The 20,072-nt window shown below is 43.3% G+C and overlaps 1 protein-coding gene across 1 annotated transcript in view; it reads left to right on the top strand.

The window, feature by feature from the left end:
* The window catches only part of dnajb12a (DnaJ heat shock protein family (Hsp40) member B12a), a 29,112-nt gene that overhangs the window by 5,307 nt on the left and 3,733 nt on the right, over positions 1–20,072 (top strand). Inside the window, exons 2-6 of the mRNA XM_078530952.1 lie at positions 9,422–9,602; positions 10,961–11,106; positions 16,047–16,232; positions 17,656–17,732; positions 19,205–19,314. Of these exons, the coding sequence (XP_078387078.1) occupies positions 9,422–9,602; positions 10,961–11,106; positions 16,047–16,232; positions 17,656–17,732; positions 19,205–19,314 (700 nt within the window). The remainder of the gene's footprint in view (positions 1–9,421; positions 9,603–10,960; positions 11,107–16,046; positions 16,233–17,655; positions 17,733–19,204; positions 19,315–20,072) is intronic.

Genomic DNA, 20,072 nt, shown 5'->3' with positions numbered 1-20,072 from the left:
AACTAGATTGCCATATGCATTCTGGAACTCTTTTCCTAAACCTCTCCGACATCTCTTATCTCTAACTGCCTTCAGAAAGCCTGCTCAAGTGCTTTCACTCTAATGCATATTTGGTCATCTAGCCAGGTCTCTTCTGCTCAACGTCTAATCCCACCTTCATGAAGCACCAGAGAATGCATTGCTTTGTTAACCATTCTGCATAAAATCCAAATTGTTACAGGATTGGCAAAGTACTTTTTTTATTCATTCTTGGGATGTGGATATCTCTGGCAAGGCTAGCAATTATTGCCCTTGAGAAGGTGGTGGTGAGCTGCCTCCTTGAACTGCTGCAGTCCATGTGGTGTAGGTACACCCACAGTGCTGTTAGGGAGGGAGTTCCAGCGACATTGAAGGAAAGGCGATATATTTCCAAGTCAGGATGGTGAGTGACTTGGAGGGAAACTTCCAGGTGGTGGTATTCCCATGTGTCTGCTGCTCTTGTCCTTCTAGATGGTAGCGGTCGTGGGTTTGGAAGGTGCTGTCTAAGGAGGCTTGGTGAGTTCCTGCAGTGCATTTTGTAGATGGTACACACTGTTGCCACTGTGCATCAGTGGTGAAAGGAATGAATGTTTGTGGATGGGGTGCTGATCAAGGAAGAGTGTCCTGCAGTCAGCATCACAGTGAAGCAGTCTGGGAAAAGTGCTCTTGTTGAAAATAACAAGAGTGGCATCACAAGACAGTGCGAGAGAGTGGCGGAGAGATCAGAACCGGCGCGAATGCGGGGAAGCTTCAAAAAGTGACGTGAGCACAAAGGTGAGAACTGATTGGTGAGTAATGGGTAAGTGTTTTTCTCCAGCTTAAAATAGATTAAGCTAAGAAAAGGTAAGGGTTCTAGTTTTTATTTAAAGTACAGAACTAATTTAATTTTTTTTATTGTATTTAACTTAAAGTAAGGGTTTTTTTTCAACTAGAGGCAAGGCAGCTCAGTCCCATGTTATGTAGCGCCTGCAATATGTGGGAAGTCCTAGACGCTCCTTGTGCTCTGGCCGACCACGTGTGTAGGAAGTGTCACCAGCTGCCGCTACTTGAGCTCTGAGTTTCGGAGCTTGAGCAACAGCTGGAGGCTCTGAGGTGCATCCACGAGGCTGATAGTTTCGTGGATAACATGTTTTTAGATGTGGTCACCCCACAGCTTACAGAAATGTAGACAGAGAGGGAATGGGTGACCATCAGTCAGAAGAAAGGTGTCAGCCAGATAGTCAGGAAATCCCGAGGGTGCTTCTCGCTCGAGAACCATTTTTCTATGTTGGAAAACGGTGAGAGTGATGGTTCCTCTGGGGAGTGCAGGCACGCTCATGGCACTGTGAGTGGCTCAGCTGCACAAGGGGGAGGAAAAAGGGGAGAAGAGCAGTAGTGGTAGGAGACTCGATAGTAAGGGGAACAGACAGGCATTTCTGCGGCCATAGACTTGACTCCAGGATGGTATGTTGCCTCCCTGGTGCCAGGGCCAAGGATGTCACTGAACGGCTGCAGGGCATTCTAAAGGGGGAGGGCAAACAGACAGAGATCGTGGTACATATTGGTACCAACGACATAGGTAGAAAGAGGGATGAGGTCCTGCAAGCAGAATTTAGGGAGCTGGGAAACAGATTAAAAAACAGGACCTCAAAGGTAGTAATCTCTGGATTACTCCTGGTGCCACTCGCTAGTGAGTATAGAAATAGGAGGTTTGTCCAGATGAATGCGTGACTGGAGAGATGGTGCAGGAGGGAGGGCTTTAGATTTCTGGGACACTGGGACCATTTCTGGGGGCGGTGGGACCTGTACAAGGCGGGTGGGTTGCACCTGAACCAGAATGGCACCGACATCCTTGAGGGGAGGTTTGCCAGTGCTGTTGGGGAGGGTTTAAACTAACTTGGCAGGGGGATGGGATCCTGAGAGGAGGTTCAACAGGGAGAGAGGCACAGCCAAAATTAGAAGAGAGAGCAAATGATTCTGGAAGGCATAGAAATTATAGGCCAGTTAAGGCCAAGGGAATTTGGCACGGTTGGATGGTATTTATTTTAATGCAATGAGTCTGACGAATAAGGCAAATGAGCTGAGGGCACAAATTAACACATGGAAGTGTGATGTCATTGCTGTCACAGAGACATGGTTGAGAGAGGGGCAGGATTGGCAGCTCAATATTCCAGGATATAGGGTCTTCAGGCGAGACAGGGAAGGAGGTAAAAGAGGGGGTATCGCAATATTGATCAAGGAATCAATTACAGCAGTAAGGAGGGATGACATCTTAGAAGGCTCCTCAACTGAAGCCATATGGGTAGAACTGAATAACAAAAAAGGAGCAATCACATTGCTGGGGGTGTACTATAGGCCACCAAACAGCCAGAGAGAAATAGAAGAGCAGATATGTAGGCAAATTTCAGAGAAGTGTAAAAATAATAGGGTAGTATTAGTGGGGGATTTCAACTTCCTCAACATTAACTGGGTTAGTCATAGTGCGATAGGTTTAGAGGGAGCGGAATTCTTAAAATGCATCCAGGAGAGCTTTCTAAGCCAGTACGTAGAAGGTCCTACAAGAGAGGAGGCGGTCCTGGACTTAATTTTAGGGAATGAAGCCGGACAAGTGATAGAGGTATAAGTGGGGGAGCATTTTGCAGATAGTGATCATAACTCCGTTAGATTCAAGGTTGTTATGGAAAAGGACAAGGGTGGGCCAGACATCAAAGTTCTAAATTGGGGGAAGGCCGATTTTAATAAGATCAGATATGGTTTGGCCAGCATGGACTGGGAGCAGCTACTTTTAGGTAGATCTGCGTCAGAGCAGTGGGACTCATTCAAGAAGGAAATGGGGAGAGTACAGGGCCAACATATTCCAGTAAAGACAAAAGGTGGGACCAACAAATCCAGGGAACCCTGGATGTCGAGGGATATACAGGATTGGATAAAGAGAAAAAGGGAGGCTTATGGCAGATACCGAGGGTTCAAAACAGTGGAAGCCCCAGAGGACAATAGAATGTGTAGGGGGAACTTAAAAAGGAAATTAAGAGACAAAAAGGGGGCATGAAAAAGCATTGGCAGGTAAAATAAAGGAAAATCCAAAGTAATTTTACAAGCACATTAAGAGTAAGCGGATAACTAGGGAAAGAGTAGGGCCCATTAAGGACCATAGTATAATTTGTGTATGGAGCCAGAAGACGTAGGTAGGGTTCTAAATGAATACTTTGTGTCGGTGTTCACAAGTGAGAGGGACAACGTGGGTATGGAAATCAGGCAGAAGGACTGTGATATAATTAAAGAAATTAGCATAGAAAGGGAAGAGGTTCTAAGTGGTCTGGCAAGCTTAAGAGTAGATAAATCTCCAGGCCTGGATGAAATGTATCCCATGCTGTTGAGTGAGGCAAGGGAGGAGATAGCAGGGACGTTGGCAATAATTTTCAATAGCTGTCTGGCCACAGGAGAGGTGCCAGAGGACTGGAGGACAGCCAATGTGGTACTGTTATTCAAGAAGGGAGGAAGAGATAAACCAGGGAACTACAGGCCAGTCAGTCTAACTTCAGTGGTGGAGAAACTATTGGAAGCAGTGCTGAGGGACAGAATTAATCTACACTTGGAGAGGCAGGGATTAATCAAGGACAGTCAGCATGGTTTTGTTAAGGGGAGGTTATGTCTGACCAATTTGATTGAATTTTTTGAAGAGGTGACCAGGTGTGTAGATGAGGGCAATGCATTTGACATAGTCTACTTGGCCTTCAGCAAGGCTTTTGATAAGGTCCCTCATGGGAGACTGATAGCGAAGGTAAGAGTCCATGGGATCCAAGGCAATTTGGCAAATTGGATCCTGAATCGGCTGAGTGGCAGGAAACAGAGGGTGATGGTCAAGGGGTGTTTTTGTGACTGGATGCCTGTGTCCAGTGCGGTTCCACAGGGATCGGTGTTGGGCCCCATGCTGTTTGTGGTATATATAAATGATGTAGACTTGAATGTAGGAGGGTTGATCAGTAAATTTGCGAATGACATGAAAGTTGGTGGGGTGGTAAATAATGAGGAGGCTAGCCTTAGAATACAGGAGGATATTGACGGGCTGGACAGATGGGCTCTTTCCTTCAGTGGCAAATGGAATTTAATCAGGATAAGTGTGAGGTGATGCACTTGGGCAGGACAAACAAGGCACGGGAATACACGATGAATGATAGGACCCTGGGAAGTACTGGGGATCAGAGGGACCTTGGTGTGCATGTCCACCGGTCCCTTAAGGTAGCCGGACAGGTAGATAAGGTGGTTAAGAAGGCATATGGGATACTTGCCTTTATTAGCCGAGGCATAGAATATAAGAGCAGGGAAGTTATGCTGGAACTGTATAAAATGCTGGTTAGGCCACAGCTAGACTATTGTGCGCAGTTCTGGGATCCGCATTATAGGAAGGATGTGATTGCACTAGTGAGAGTGCAGAGGAGATTTACCAGGATGTTGTCTGGGCTGGAGAGTTTTAGTTATGAGGGGAGATTGGATAGACTGGGGCTATTTTCCCTGGAGCAGAGGAGATTGAGGGGGGACATGATTGGTGTATAAAATTATAAGGGGCATAGATAGGGTAGACAGGAAGGAACTTTTCCCCTTGGTGGAGGAATCAATAACCAGGGGGCATAGATTCAAGGTAAGGGGCAGGAGGTTTAGAGGGGATGTGAGGAAGAATTTTTTCACTCAGAGGGTGGTGGGAATCTGGAACTCACTGCCTGAAAGTATTTGGATGTGCACTTGCGATGCCATGGCATAGGCCTAGTGCTGGAAAATGGGATTAGAATAGTTAGGTACTTGTTTGACTGGCGCAAACTCGATGGGCCGAAGGGCCCTTTTCTGTGCTGTAGACCTCTACGACTCTATAAGCAGGCTGCTTTGTCCTGGATGGTGTCAAGCTTCTTGAGTGTTGTGGGAGCTGCACTCATCCAGGCAAGTGGAGAGTATTCCATCACATTCATGACTTGTGCCATGTGGACAGTGGACAGGCTTTGTGGAGTCAAGAGGTGAGTTACTCATTGCAGATTTCCTAGCCTCTGACCTGCTCTTGTAGTCACAGTATTTACATGGCTAGTCCAGTTTAGTTTCTGGTCAATGGTAGCTCCCAGGATGTTGATAGTGGGGGATTCAGTGATGATAATGCCATTGAATGTCAAGGGGCGATGATTGGATCCTCTCTTGTTGGAGATGGTCATTGCCATTTTGTGTAGTGCAGATGTCAACCCAAGTAGGAAGTATATAATGCCAACACTGAAAAGTTGCTTAAAATCCACCAAGTATAGTGGCAATATAATTTCATGTAACAGCAGTTTGTGTTTATGTGGCACCTTTAAAGCAGGAAAATATCCCAAAGTACTTTAGGAGAGACAGTGGCTTAGTGGTAATGTCACTGGACTAGTAATCCAGAGAACCAGCTAATACACTGGGGACATGGGTTCAAATCTTACCACAGTGGCTGGTGGATGCCATCTAATGGGAACCTGTTCCCCCATCCAGTAGATCATGGCCAATCTGCACTTTAACTCCATTTTCCTGTCTTTGGTACATATCCAATGACACTCTTAACCCACCAAAAAAACTATTGAGCTGTCTTGAAACCTTCAATTAACTCCAATATCCACAGTCTTTTTAGGATGTGAGTTCCAGATTTTCATGTCTCTTGTGTGAAAAAGTGCTTCTGATTTCACTCCTGAATGGTCTAGCAATAAGTTTGAGATTGCATCCCCCTTGTTTCGGATTCGCCCTGCCAGGTGAAATAGTTAGCTCTGTATGTACCCTGTTGAATCCCCTCATTATTTCAAACACCTTGATTAGATCACCCCTTTTAAACTCGGGGGGGGGGGGGGGGGGGGGGGGTGAAGAGGGTGGTTGGGTGGGGTGGGGGGTTGCGGTTTTGTGATGTTGTTTGAGGGATAAATTTTGACCAGCGTACTGGGGAGATCTCTCCTGTCCTTCTTCAATTAGTGACATGGAATCTTTTATGTCCACCTGAAAAAGCAGACAGGACCTCAGTTTAACATCTCATCCAAAGAATGGCATCTTTCTCAGCGCAGCACTCCTTCAGTACTGCGCTGAAGTGTCAGCCTAGTTTCTTGTGCTGAACTCTGTTGAGTGGGAATTGAATCCACAGCCTTCTGACACAGAGACGGGAATGCTGTCATGGCTAATGTCTTCCCAGGTGGATGCTGTAGAAATACAAGCATCCTTTCATTTTTCATAAGTTTTCGGTTTTGTTTCATAGGATTTAATAAATCTTTTACTGTGCCCTGATTGCTGAACCAAACATCTAGACTAATAACAGGCTTTAAAATTACATAAAGGTGCTTTAGTTGTTTTTGTCTGAAGTAATGGCATTTACTGGAGCTCATTGCAAGGTTCTGGTGTCATTTTGTAGGCTGTGCATCCTACAGACTCAGCTCTGAGGCATACAGGAAGTCAAACATATTTTAAAGGAATAGGGAGTAGGCAGAAATACATTTACCATTTTTCAATGTTCATTTGTTAAAAATGCTTTTCCAACAGTTGGACAGGTGTTGCTTTATTTTCAGTTTTAACTGCAATCTGCATCTATAAATAAGTAGACACCTGAGTGTCACTAATATATTTGTCTGTTGGCTGCATTCTGCCTGAGGGCAAGTCTGACCTTGACTAAGGGAGAATAGCCTAGTCTGTTTCCTCACGGTTTTTATTTTTGGAGCACCTTCTCTTAGGTGGGCTTCAACCAAGTCTGAAGAGCCCCACTTGCACTTCACGATGGGTGGATGGATGTTGGGGGATGGTGCCCTCTGCACCCATTGACATAATGGACATCAGTCCAATATTCAGACCCAATGCCCTGGCTCTGTGCCTAGCAGGAGTGTCTGGAGTCATGCTTGAACCCAACTTTCTTGAATCACAGACAAAAATATTTTCCCTGAGCCAGTGATCTTTCCATCGAGGTAGCAGAATCCTGCTTGATGTCAGTCCAGTATTTAGAGACCATACTCAAGTCTTCATTTTCCAGGCTGTCTGGAGTGGGGCTTGAACTCTTCACCTTCAGGCTCAGAGGCAAGAATGCTACCAGTAAACCAGAGGCTTCCTCCTCCTACATATAGCTTAGTAAGCACATACTGCACCTTTGTAAATTCTTCACAAAAGCAACCTGCAATTGTTATACCAATAATTTATTGCTATCATTCAATTACTTTCCAAACCGGTGACCTCTACCACCTAGAAGGACAAGGGCAGCAAATGCATGGGTGCACCACCACCTGCAAGTTCCCCTCCAAGCCACATCACCGTCCTGACTTGGACATATATCACCATTTCTTCACTGTTGCTGGGTCAAAATCCTGGAACTGCCTTCCTAACAGCACTGTGAGTGTACACCTACACCACATGGCTGAAGCGGTTCAAGAAGGTGGCTCACCACCACCTCCTCAAGGGCAATCAGGGACGGGCAATAAATCCTGGCCTAGCCAACGACGCCCACACCCATTAAAGAATAAAGAATACCCAATTAATGATTCACTGTGTAATAAACTTATCATGCCTGGTGTCTTGCAGTCTTTGAAACATCTTGATGTATTAGTAATGTTGTATAAACCACTCTTGCCTGGTGAGTCGAAAATTGATTCCTAAGAGTCAGAAGTCCAATTTTGCAGTAATGTACTGCGCTGTAAACCCCACAGGGTGACCATTACAGCCACAAAGTGTTTTTGTCATTGGAAAAAGTTTTCAGCTTCCCCATTCTCTAGATTCTAACTCTGGAACAACTTATGACTAGAAAGCCTGAGAACTGAGTGCATATTGCAGCTCAAGCATTGAACACAGTTTTAAATAAACTGCTGTTCTTAATTTCTTTTGGGATCACTTTTACAATCTTCATGGTCATCCAAATTTCTGACAGATAGTTGCTTTGTATCGGGAAGGAGCTGTGAGCCCTCCACATGAGAATACCCTTAGAGACATCAGAGGTTCACTGAGTAGATTTGCTGTATCTTCTGTAAAATGGTAAAGATTAGTCACTATAGCCATCCTTGTAGCAATATACAGAGATATTTGCACCAAAATAATAAAATACAAATGTACTTTGTATTGTATTTTTCTTTTATTATTTTGGTACAAATGTATTTTGTCATGAGGTTTGGCTCAATGGCCTTCTCCTGTATGACTGTCAATGGATAGGGTATATGCATTGTCTTTTAAAATGGAGTTCATAGTTAAACTGTCTTTCCTGACAACATTGCAAAATGGAGACTGAAGCCCAGACCCAAAGTAGGCCCGAAGTGAGTACTACCTGGGTTGGGTAAACAGATGACCATTGTGGCATTTATCTTGTTTGATTGACAGCCCTGTTCTCAGGAGATTTTTGCTTTAAAAGATATACCGTAAATTCAATATTTTTGGTTCAGTTCTTAATTGACTCCAGAATTGACATAGGAGTTACATCACCTTTATGTTATTCCAAGTCTCTGTTAAATTATTTCGACTATTGTTATAATGCTTGCAGGTTGCTTTTGTGAAGAATTTACAAAGGCGCAGTATGTGCTTACTAAGCTATATGTAGGAGAAGGAAGCCTCTGGTTTACTGGTAGCATTCTTGTTTCTGAGCCTGAAGCTAAAGAGTACAAGCCCCACTCCAGACAGCCTGGAAAATGAAGACTTGAGTATGGTCTCTAAATACTGGACTGACATCAAGCAGGATTCTGCTACCTGGATGGAGAGATCACTGGCTCAGGGAAAATCTTGCTAAAGAACAAACTGTAAGAACGTTAAAATAAACAGGCATTTAGAATAAAACCATTCTGTCCTTTTTGCCAGTACTTGGTGTTCAATTGCAGCAATTTACTTTAATCTCATTTCCCTGCCTTTTTATGTATCCTTTTATATTTTTCCTCTTCAAATAATTGTGCCTTTTTAAAATTGTGAAATAATAACAGAAAATGCTGGAAATACTCTGCAGGTCAGGGAGCATCAGTGGAGAGAGAAACAGAGTTAAAGTTTCAGGTCGATGAGATTTTGCCAGAATGTGTTGTCATCTTATCTCAACGTGGACAGTACCTTCTGGCTCAGTCTCAAAGGAAACTTCCCAGGGTCTGCCTGCCAACACACCAGAGATAGTCTCTCAGAATTACAGGATAATGATCAGAGTATCATGAAGTCGATTTTCATGCATGTCCTGACCATAGATGTGGGAACGAATCCCAGATGTTGTGTTTAGGAATGGGAACTCGGTGGGGTGTGTAAATAATAGGAGAAAATAATAGGGGGGTCATGGGAGAAAATTCTTTCTCTTTCTGTTTTGAGCTCACATATAAATAAATTATTATTCAGAGTAACTAAAATACCTGTGAGATAACCTGTCACCGAAGTCTCTGAGTGCAACATATCTTTGGACCATGTCTTCTGACTAATGCCATTTTCTTCTTTTTCCTTTTCCCAGATTTGATAGAATCCATGACACAGAATGGCCATCCGTCTGGTAACTTCACCCCGTCAGAGACCACAGATTCATCAGAATGTCACCAAAGGAAAAGAAGCACGTTTTCCAGCTCTGGATCCGGGGAGGCAGCAGGAGAGACGGCAAAAAGCTACACCCTGGACCAGCTTGAGGCCGTGAAGAGGTAGAGAAAAGAAGAGTAGCCAGGGAGAAGGAACTGATCACTGAGCCATGTGTTTTTTCATGGGGTTGGGGGGAGGTGAGACCTGGGGTGTGTCATCATAGGGTACTGGCAAACTCTCTTGAATTTATATTCTGTTCTTAAAGCTTTGGTTTAGGGTTGTTAGGACACCTCTCCCTGACACAAACTGTTGGCTACTTCTCTCAAGCAGAAGAAGCTTTTGCCCATGTGGGAGAAATCTATGCTTGTACCTAAAGAATATACCAGTGGAATGTCCTGTCTTGACTCATGTTACTCAGTGCTGCCTATAATCTTCAGCGATGGCATCAGGTCCGTTTTTGCAATTAGAAACATAATAGTTTGTCTGAATTTTGAGGCATGTCAGAACTTTGCAGCCCCTTTTACCATCAAGGGCGAGACTGATGCCATACATGGGAAGGAAAATTGGAGCGTGATACTCGCAAGTGATTTCTAGGCAGTGCAGCCAATTCGGTATTCATATGATTGATCTAAACTATTCAAGTGTTCAATTCAAAACTGTAGTGTGAAATTATCGAATGATATAACACAGGAGGCCATTTGGTCCAGTGAATCTCTGCTGACTTTTTGAAAGAACTATCTATTTAATCTCACTACCCTGCCCTTTCCCAATTTTTTCCCCTTCAAGTATTTATTCAGTTCCCTTTTGAAAGTGACTATTGAATCTGTTTCACTGCCCTTTCTGCCAGAACATGCCAGATCATAACAACTTGCTGCAAGGTTTCGTCATGTCACCTCCTGTTCTTCTGCCAATCACTTTAAATCTGTTTTTTTTTTCTTTATCGACCCTTCTACCACTGGAAACATTTTCTCTCTATTTACTTTTTTGAAACCCTTCAAGGTTTTGAACACCTCTATCAAATCTCCCCTTAACTTTCTCTGCTCTGAGAAAACCAGCCCTATCTTCCTGAGTCTCTCCACATCACTGAAACCCCACATCTCTGGTTCCATTCTAGTAAATTTCCTCTGCACCCTCTCCAAGGCCTTGACATCCTTCATAAAGTATGGTGCCCAGATTTGGACACATTTAGACATAACTTCCTTTCTTTTCTATTCTGTTTATATAGCTAAGGATCCCTATTTTTTTTAACAGCCTTCCCAACTTGTCCTGTTATCTCCAAAGACTTGTATCCATACATCCCCAGGTCTCTCTGTCCTTGCACTCCCTTTAAATTTGTACCATTTAGTTTATACTGTGTCTCCTCATTCTTCCTACCAGAAGTGCATCATTTCCATTGCAATTATTTAGTACTTCAGATTGACTAAGCAGATGTTTACTCGCAGGATGCTGAAGTGTTGCTGTATTTTCTGTTTGCTTGCAGAATAAAGAAGTGTAAGGATTACTATGAAATCCTTGGGCTAAGTAAAGATGCGTCAGAGGAGGACCTGAAGAAAGCCTACAGAAAACTGGCTCTAAAGTTTCACCCTGACAAGAACCAGGCACCAGGAGCTACAGAGGCATTCAAAGGTAAGTGGCCAGGCACTTGGGCATCCGGTTGGTGGCAGGAGAATTCTAATGTAGATTACTTTAGGAAAAGTGCTTGTAAATCCACTGGACTTTTATTGTTGAAAGGAAGAATAGCATCTTCTCATCACAAACGTCTCATATAATTAATTACTTTGAAGGGCAGTTGTTGATGAAATGGAAACAAATGTGGTAATCATTTCCAAGATCCCACAAATGCCGATAGGATGAATGAGCATTTAATCTATTTTCCTTGATTTTGCTGGAGGGAAGATTATGGAACAAGACATGGAGAGAACTCTATGCTCTACTTCTTATAGTATTCAGACATTCACCTGAAAAGGTGTATTGTCCAAAGAACAGCACCTCCGACTTTGCAGCATTCCTTTAACACTGCACGGTCATTTGGCAAGACTGTGCTCTAGTCCTGGAGTGGGGTTTGAAGCAGCAACCTTCCATTCACAGATAAGTGTGCTACCAAGTGAACTATGCTGGCACTAGTCCACTGTACTGATCTTGCAAGGCCATTAATACACACCTGTAAGATGAACCTCTCCTTTCTGACACTGAACCTTAAAAAATGTTGATGACTCATGTTCTAGACATCAATTCCGATGGTTCACAAAGAGTTTTTAAAATTCATTCACGGGATGTGGACTTTGCTGGCTGGGCCAGCATTTATTGCCCATCCCTAGTTGCCCTTGAGAAGCTGGTGGTGAGCTGCCTTCTTGAACCGCTGCAGTCCATGTGGTGTAGGTACACCCACAGTGCTGTTAGGAAGGGAGTTCCAGAATTTTGACCCAGCGACAGTGAAGGAACGGCGATATATTTCTAAGTCAGGATGGTGAGTGACTTGGAGGGGAACCTTCAGGTGATGGTGTTCCCATCTATCTGCTGCCCTTGTCCTTCTAGGTGGTAGTGGTCGTGGGTTTGGAAGGTGCTGCGAAGGAGTCTTGGTGAGTTTCTGCAGTGTATCTTGTAGATGGTACACACTGCTGCTACTGTGCATCGATGGTGGAGGGAGTGAATGTTTGTGGATGTGGTGCCAATCAAGCGGGCTGCTTTGTCCTGGATGGTGTCAAGCTTCTTGAGTGCTGTGGGAGCTGCACTCATCGAGGCAAGTGGGAAGTATTCCATCGCACGCCTGATTTGTGCCTTGTAGATGGTGGACAGGCTTTGGGGAGTCAGGAGGTGAGTTACCCGTTGCAGGATTCCTAGCCTCTGACCTGCTTTTGTAGCCACAGTATTTATATGGCTAGTCCAGTTCAGTTTCTGGTCAATGGTAGCCCCCAGGATGTTGATAGTGGGGGATTCAGTGATGGTAATACCATTGAACATCAAGGGGCGATGGTTGGATTCTCTCTTGTTGGGGATGGTCATTGCCTGACACTAAGTGGGGAATTTGAATTTGATTTGCCCTCCCAGATACTGTCATTTGTTACAGACCAGGACACAGGGAGCCTGAGGAAAAGGATTTGGTGGATACAGAACCTGAGAATTGGGAGCATAAACAAGAATGGGCAGCAGGATTCTACATTTCTAATTTGTATGAGTATTTTACTTTGGCATGTCTTGCTCATCCCTAAATAAATTCTCATTGTGACCATTAGGAACATAGGGATTGTTAGACAAAAGAAGATCTCAGTCCACTTTGCTTTGATAGAATGACAAACGGAGCTGTTGACTGACCGATCATAGCAATCAATCTTTATTAATTAGCTTACAACAGACCCAGGCATGAGGCAAGGAAAATTTCCAGTAGTGCAGAGCGTAGGGAACCCTAGGTCCAAGTCACCTCATCGGTGTTTTGGGGATCTTGGAAACATATGTGGCAATAATTTCTATTTCATCTGCAGCTGCCCTCCAAAGTAGTTCATTATGTGAGGTGTTTGTGATAAGAAGATGCTATTCTTCCTTTCAACGATAAAGTCCAGTGGATTTACAAGCACTCTTCCTGAAGTAACCTACATTAGAATTCTCCTCCCAAACATACTACACTCACCACACTTGAAATAGTCAACCCAGATAGAGATGCAGCCCAGCATCTGTAGAACTTTCCTGTCTCTGAGGAAGTGCCTCAAAAGTAATGAATTATAAATTTATTATTGAATGTGATGCAACGTTAAATTTATCGATGACTGCTGAATCTCATTAATACTCAAGATGGGACCAATTGAAAGTCTGAGGGAATTCATGTACTTCAGTTACAAATTTTGAAATCAAGCAAGTGAGGTTAATCTGACTCCCCCCCCCCGCCCCCCAAGCTTAAGATTTGTTCAAAGGTAACATCAATTTGAAAGTAGCATATTGTGAACATTTGGCCATTTTTTTTTACTCCAGTGTTTTACATTCACTGTTTTCCAACTAAGCACCATTTCATGGGACAGATGCATGACCAATTCCCAACCATTGGTAGCTAATAAGCCAAAGGCATTTTCTGAGCAGAGCTCATATGCGAGGAGAGTCCTAATGTGATTCCTTCCTTGTGGTCGAAATACTTGGCCTTGTTGCTGCTCTTGTTCTGATGCAGAACAGGGCTAATCATCAGGAGATGGCCGTGCTGGGAATCACAAATGCAGACCAGCATCCTGCAAACCTGTGGCTTAATGCTTTGGAGTGAAGGCAAGGTGCTAATTTGCTCCCAGTATTTTGTCTTATTTAAGATGCATAATAAAACTGTTGGTGTGATAGGGGTTTCAGGTTCTTTCTAGCTGATTGAGGCAGGGATGGTCTGAAAACTCCTTCCTCATTCACATCTGTTGTGTGATGTTTCAAGCATCCTGTGGAACAAAGTTTTGACATTCTCAGGTTAAGTAACAGTGTTGGGGGAGGATGTTACAAGAAGAGAGGGATTTAAACATGTTCTCTATGACCCTGTCATAAGGAAAATATTAGAAGCTATTTTAAAAGACGTTATAGCAGGAAAAATTCAAAGTAATCAGGCAGAGTCAACATGGTGTTGTGAAGGGGAAATCATGTTTAACCAATATATTGGAGCTCTTTAAGAAGTAAGATATGCTGTGGATAAGGGGGAACCAGTGAATGTACCAGTGAAGGTGCTACCTCAAAGGTTAGAGTGGAAAATAAAAGCTCATGGTGTAGGGGGTAACATTTTGGCATGGATGGAAGAGGGCTAGCTAACAGGAGACAGTGTAGGCATAAATGGATCATTTTCTGGTTGGCAGGATGTAATGAGCGGTGTGTCATAGGGATCAGTGCTGGGGCCTCAACTTTTTACAATTCATATAAATGACTTGGATGAAGGGACCGAAGGTATGGTTGCTAAATTTACTAATGACACAAAGATAGGTAGTAAAGTAAGATGTGACGAGGACATGAGGAGGCTACAAAGGGATATAGAAAGGTTAAGTGAGTGGGCAAAGATCTGGCATACGGAGTATAATGTGGGTAAATGTGAAATTGTCAATTTTGGCAGGAAAAATGACAAAAAAGCACATTATTTAAATGGTGAGAGATTGCAGAGCTCTGAGATGCAGAGGAACCTGGGTGTCCTAAGGCATGAACTGCAAAAGGTTAGTTTGCAGGTACAGTAAATAATTAGGAAAGCCAATAGAATGTTATCATTTATTGCAAGAGGAATTGAATACAAAAGTAGGGAGGTTATGCTTCAGTTGTACAGGGCATTGGTGAGACCACATCTGAAGTACTGTGTACAGTATTGGTCTCCTTGTTTAAGGAAGGTATAAATGCATTGGAAGCAGTTCAGAGAACGTTTACCAGATTAATACCTGGAATGGGTGGGTTGTCTTATGAGGAAAGGTTAGACGGGCTAGGCTTGTAACCGCTGGGGTTTAGAACTGTAAGAAGCAACTTGAATGAAACATATAAGATCCTGAGGGGTGTTGACAGGGTGGATGTGGAGAGGATGTTTCCTCTTGTGGGAGAATCTAGAACTAGGGGGCACTGTTAAAAAATATGGACCGCTCATTTAAGACAGAACTGTGGAGAAATTCTTTCTCTGAGGTTTGTGACTGTTTGGACTTCTCCCTCAAAAGGCAGTGGAAGCAGTCTTAGAATATTTTTAAGGCAGAGCTAAATAGATTCTTGATAAGCAAAAGGGTGAAAGGTTATGGGGGATAGGCGGGAATGTGGAGTTGAGGTTACAATTAGATCAGTCATCTTATTATTAAATGGTGGAGCAGGCTCAAGGGGTCGAGTGGCCTACTCTTGCTCTTAATTCGTATGTTCATGTCGGCAGCATTGTCCCATATTTCACCCATCAATCAAAGTAGACCTTCTTTTCCTCATAATAGGAGCAGGAGTAGGCCATACGGCCCCTCAAGCCTGTCCCACCATTCAATATGATCATAGCTGAACTCCTACGTCAACTCCATCTTCCTACCCTGTCCCTTGCTTCCCTTAGAATCCAAGAGTCTATCAATCTCAGTCTTAAATATACACAACGTCTGAGCGTCAGCTGCCCTCTGGGGTAGAGTTGTAAAAAAAAGAGATGTGATTTGAAACAAAACAGAAAATGCTGGAAAAACTCAGCAGGTCTAACAGCATCCGTGGAGAGAAAAACAGAGTTAACGTTTCGAGTCCATATGACTTCTTCAGAGCTTGTTAAAGAGCTTATTCAGAGTTCTAAAGAAGGGTCATACGGACTTGAAACATTAACTCTGTTTTCCTCTCCTCAGATGCTGTTGAGTTTTTCCAGCATTTTCTGTTTTTGTTTCAGATTTCCAGCATCTGCAGTATTTTGCTTTTTTCTTAATGTAATTTGAAAGCTCAGCATGTCTTAAATTCTGCAAAATGTTTTCTTTGCTGCGTTGTGACACACTGTCTGGGAATTCAAATTTAATGATAAATGGTTTGAGTTTAAATGGCTGCATGCTGAGGCCAGGCATTGGAGGGAGCAGACTTTGACTTGAAGGTCCTGTCCTTTATGACCCTTGTTCTGATCTGCTGGTCCTTTCCTTCAGCTATTGGGAATGCATACGCAGTACTCAGTAATCCAGAGAAGCGGAAACAGTATGACTTGTATGGCGATGAGAAACAGGCTGCTAACCGGCACAGTCACAGTGCCTCCGACTACCACAGAGGCTTCGAGGCAGACATCTCACCCGAGGATCTCTTCAACATGTTCTTTGGTGGCGGATTTCCCTCTGGTAAGTTTTGGTTGCAATTGAGAAAGTATTTCTGATCTTATTATTATTGCCATTAGTCAATACTGGTTTTAGTTACTATTAAAATGTTACCAGATTAACATCTATCCCAGAGTTTAATATCAATAGAGTCACCTAGAAATAGAAATGAGCTAACATCTGTTAAGCAAGTTTGGTCTACTGATAGTCTTGCTCATTCAGAAATTGCTCACCACTTAAAAATCTTCCTATTAATGATTGTCCCCAGAGATTGTTCTTTAATCCAAGTATAAACTTGAGTTTGCTAAATCAGCAGGTTTTTTAGCTTTATTGTTTCCTCATTGAATTTGCAATTAAATCACTTTGAAAGCAGGAGACGACCATTCGGTCCATCATGCTAATGCCAGTACTGACTCCACACTGGAACTCTCTAAGCTTGTTATCCTGCCCTTGCTTTGTACCCTTTAATATTTTAGCCCATCAAGTTCCTTCTCAAATGTTGTGCTTGACCTGTTTTGAGTGCAGAAGTTTAGCTATCAGTGTCCAGCTCTATATTGTGACGGTTGGTTGGAATTTCTGAGTTGAATGCTACTTGCTGCTAGCGATATGACCTTTTTAAAGGAGGGGAACAGGTTTAAAACTGTCTGTTTCAAAGGATGGAAGATACAGACTGAAAATTGTACCGACGAACATACGACATAGGTGCAGAAGTGGGCCATTCAGCTCCTCGAGCTTGCTCCACTATTCAATAAGATCATTGCTGATCCATTTGTGTTTCAAATTCCACATTCCCATCTACACCTCGATAACCTTTGATTCCCTTATGGGTTCACTTATGGAGCCATAGTGGAGAAATGAAGATTCACTAAACGCACTATTGAAAATCAAGCCATAACCCTGTGAGAGGGAAATGTCATTCAAATACTTGGCCAACCTCCAGTGAAACAGCAATGTATCCAGATTTATATATCAAAGATGTAAAACAGTTACATTTTAGAACGTGCAAATAAGACAGCCACACACTTCTACCACTAGAACTGTGTACCATCAAATAAGATAGTCACTAATAAATCCGATAGGGAATACAGGAGAAACATCTTTATCCAGAGAGTGGTTGAGAATGTGGAACTTGCTACCACAATAGTTGAGGTGACTAGCGTAGATGTATTTAAGGGAAAGTTAGTTAAGCACATGTGGGTAAAGGAATACAAGGTTTTGTTGATGGGTTAGATGTAGAAAGGTGAGACAAGGCTCATGTGAACCTTAACCCCAGCATGGACCTGTTGGGCCGAATGACCTGTTTCTATGCTGTAAATACTATGTAAATCTAAGCAGGTTGCTTTCTAAATTGATTTTATAGTGAAGTAACCATTCTGATCTCATTGAACATCTCAGGAGCTTGAATGCCCTCTTCATATTGTTATTTCTTCTCTTCCGCATCCCCCAGGCAATGTTCATGTATATAGTAATGGACGAATGCGTTACACATACCACAGACCTGAGCGACGGAACCAGCAGGGTGATGTGAGTATAAAGAATTATAGTCATGTGCAGCTCATAAGAAAGACACACATTATGCGTGTGCCAACTTATTTGAAGGAGCTATACACTCAATCCCACTCTTTACCGTACCTTTCAAAATTGATGTTTGAATCACGTTTTTATCCCCTTCCCTTCTAAAAGCTATCAGGGATGCTGACTCCACCGCTGTTTCATATTGTGGATGATTGTGACCTTTAATCTGGGTTCCCCCATTAGAGCAAATAGTTCCTTTGTATTTTACAGATTCACAGAATGGTTACAGCACACTAAGAGACTATTCAGCTTGTCATGTTTGCGCAGGTTCTCTGAAGGAAAGATTTACCTAGTGGCTCCCCCTGACCTTCTCCCCATAGCCCTGCAAGTTCTTCCTTTTCAGATAATAATCCAATTCCCTTTTGAATGTTCAATTGACCCTGCTTCCACCACACTCTCCAGCAGCACATTTCAGATCCTAACCACTCGCTGCGTAAAAAAGTATTTTCTTTTGTCGCCATTGCTTCTTTTGCCAATTACCTTAAATCTGTGCCCTCATTCTCGATCCTTCCACCAATGGGAACAGCTTTTCCCTACCTGCTTTGTCCAGACCCCTCATGATTTTGAATACCTTCATCAACCTTCTCTTCAAGAAAGGCAGTCCCAACTTCTCCAATCTATCTATGTAACTGAAGTTATTTATCAACCTTATCAATTCTTTTTATCACTTCAAATGCCTCGATTAGATCGGCCTTTAACCTTCAAAAAAACTCGAAGGAACTCATGCCACATTTATACAATCTGTTTTAATTTAACCTTTTAAACCCCGATAATAGCGGAAGCAAAACTTTGAAATCATTTGAGAAACAATCGGATGCTGCAGGGGGGAATGTAGGGAGTTCCAAGCCCCCACTGCCCTCTTGGTGAAAAGGTTTCTCCTCAACTCCGAGAGGGTTTACAAGAAATAATAAAACCATACTGGGTTTCAAGGAGGAACTAGACAGCTAGCTCCCAAACCTGCAACCTCTACCACATAGAAGGACAAGGGCAGCAGGTGCATGGGAACACCATCACCTGCATGTTCCCCTCCAAGCCACCCATGATCCTGACTTGGAAATATATCGCCATTCCTTCACTGTCACGAGATCAAAATCCTGGAATTCCCTTCCTAGCAGCACTGTGGGTGTACCTACACCACATGGGCTGCAGTGATTCTTCTCGAGGGCAATTAGGGATGGGCAACAAATGCTGGTGTTGCCAGTGATGCCCACATCCCATGATAGAATTTAAAGTTCTTGTCAACAAGTGGATTCAGGATTATTATAAATGTACCAAGGGAATACTGTGTGTATGTGAGCTAGACAAACTTGGACACTGTTGCTATGCTAAACTAGTTGTTCCTGTCTGTGTAACATTTAATATCAATTAAACATTACTGGTCTGCATGCGTGATCTGATTGCATTCCTGTTTTCTTTGGCAGGGTGGGTTGGCACTCTTTGTACAGTTGATGCCAATTCTGATCCTGGTTCTTGTCTCTGTGATCAGTCAAATGATGGTGTCAAGCCCTCCCTACAGTCTGAGCTACAGGTCGTAAGTAAAACTTTGAGTTTATACCACCCATTCATTACTGGATTAAATCTGTTTCGTCGTCCAACATCATCAGACCTCTTCTTTAGCTTGAAGATGTAAGAAAGGGTCCCTTCCCTTCCACCACCTCCTACAGTGTTTCAGTGAGTCTAGCCAACAAACTGCATTCATATAGCACCATTAGTATAAAACAAAGTCCCAAGGCACTTTGTAGGTAAGTGAAATGCATGCCAATCCAGGAAGGGAGAAACCAGCCAGGTTTGGTTGAAAGGATGTGCTTTTGAGGAGGTTTTGAAAGTTGGAGCGAGAGAGCGGTGGAGAGAATTTGGGAGGGAGCTCCAGAGAGAGCTAAGGCAGCTGAAGGCTCTGCCAACTCGAGTCCATTTAAGACTCTGGAGAGATTTGCAGGTGGCGTAAGATTTTACGTGTAATATTTTGGGAGGCAAGACATTGGGGGCAGTGCAGAATAAGATACAAGCGTTAGAATTTTGGACAGTTTGGCATTTGTGGAGGTTGGGAGGCTCACAAGGAGAGCGTTGGAGTTTTCAGAAAAGCAGCAGGACAGCGAGCAAGAGCGGGAGTTGAGTAGTATTGGGCAGTCCAGAATAGACCGGAGAGGAAGAGTAGACCAGGGCCTGAATTTTTCCCTTGTCGGGTGCGCGTGATTGGCGAGCCCGGGAGCAGTTGGGAAGTGGGCCCCTGACCGCGATTGGCTCCCGACTGCTATTTCACGCTGGCTGGCCGTTTAACGGCCAGACAGT

Source organism: Cetorhinus maximus, chromosome 27 (assembly GCF_964194155.1).
Source record: "Cetorhinus maximus chromosome 27, sCetMax3.hap1.1, whole genome shotgun sequence".
Classification (NCBI taxonomy): Eukaryota; Metazoa; Chordata; class Chondrichthyes; order Lamniformes; family Cetorhinidae; genus Cetorhinus; species Cetorhinus maximus.
Note: the sequence above shows the minus strand (reverse complement) of the source record. Positions and strands in the feature narration are given on the sequence as shown.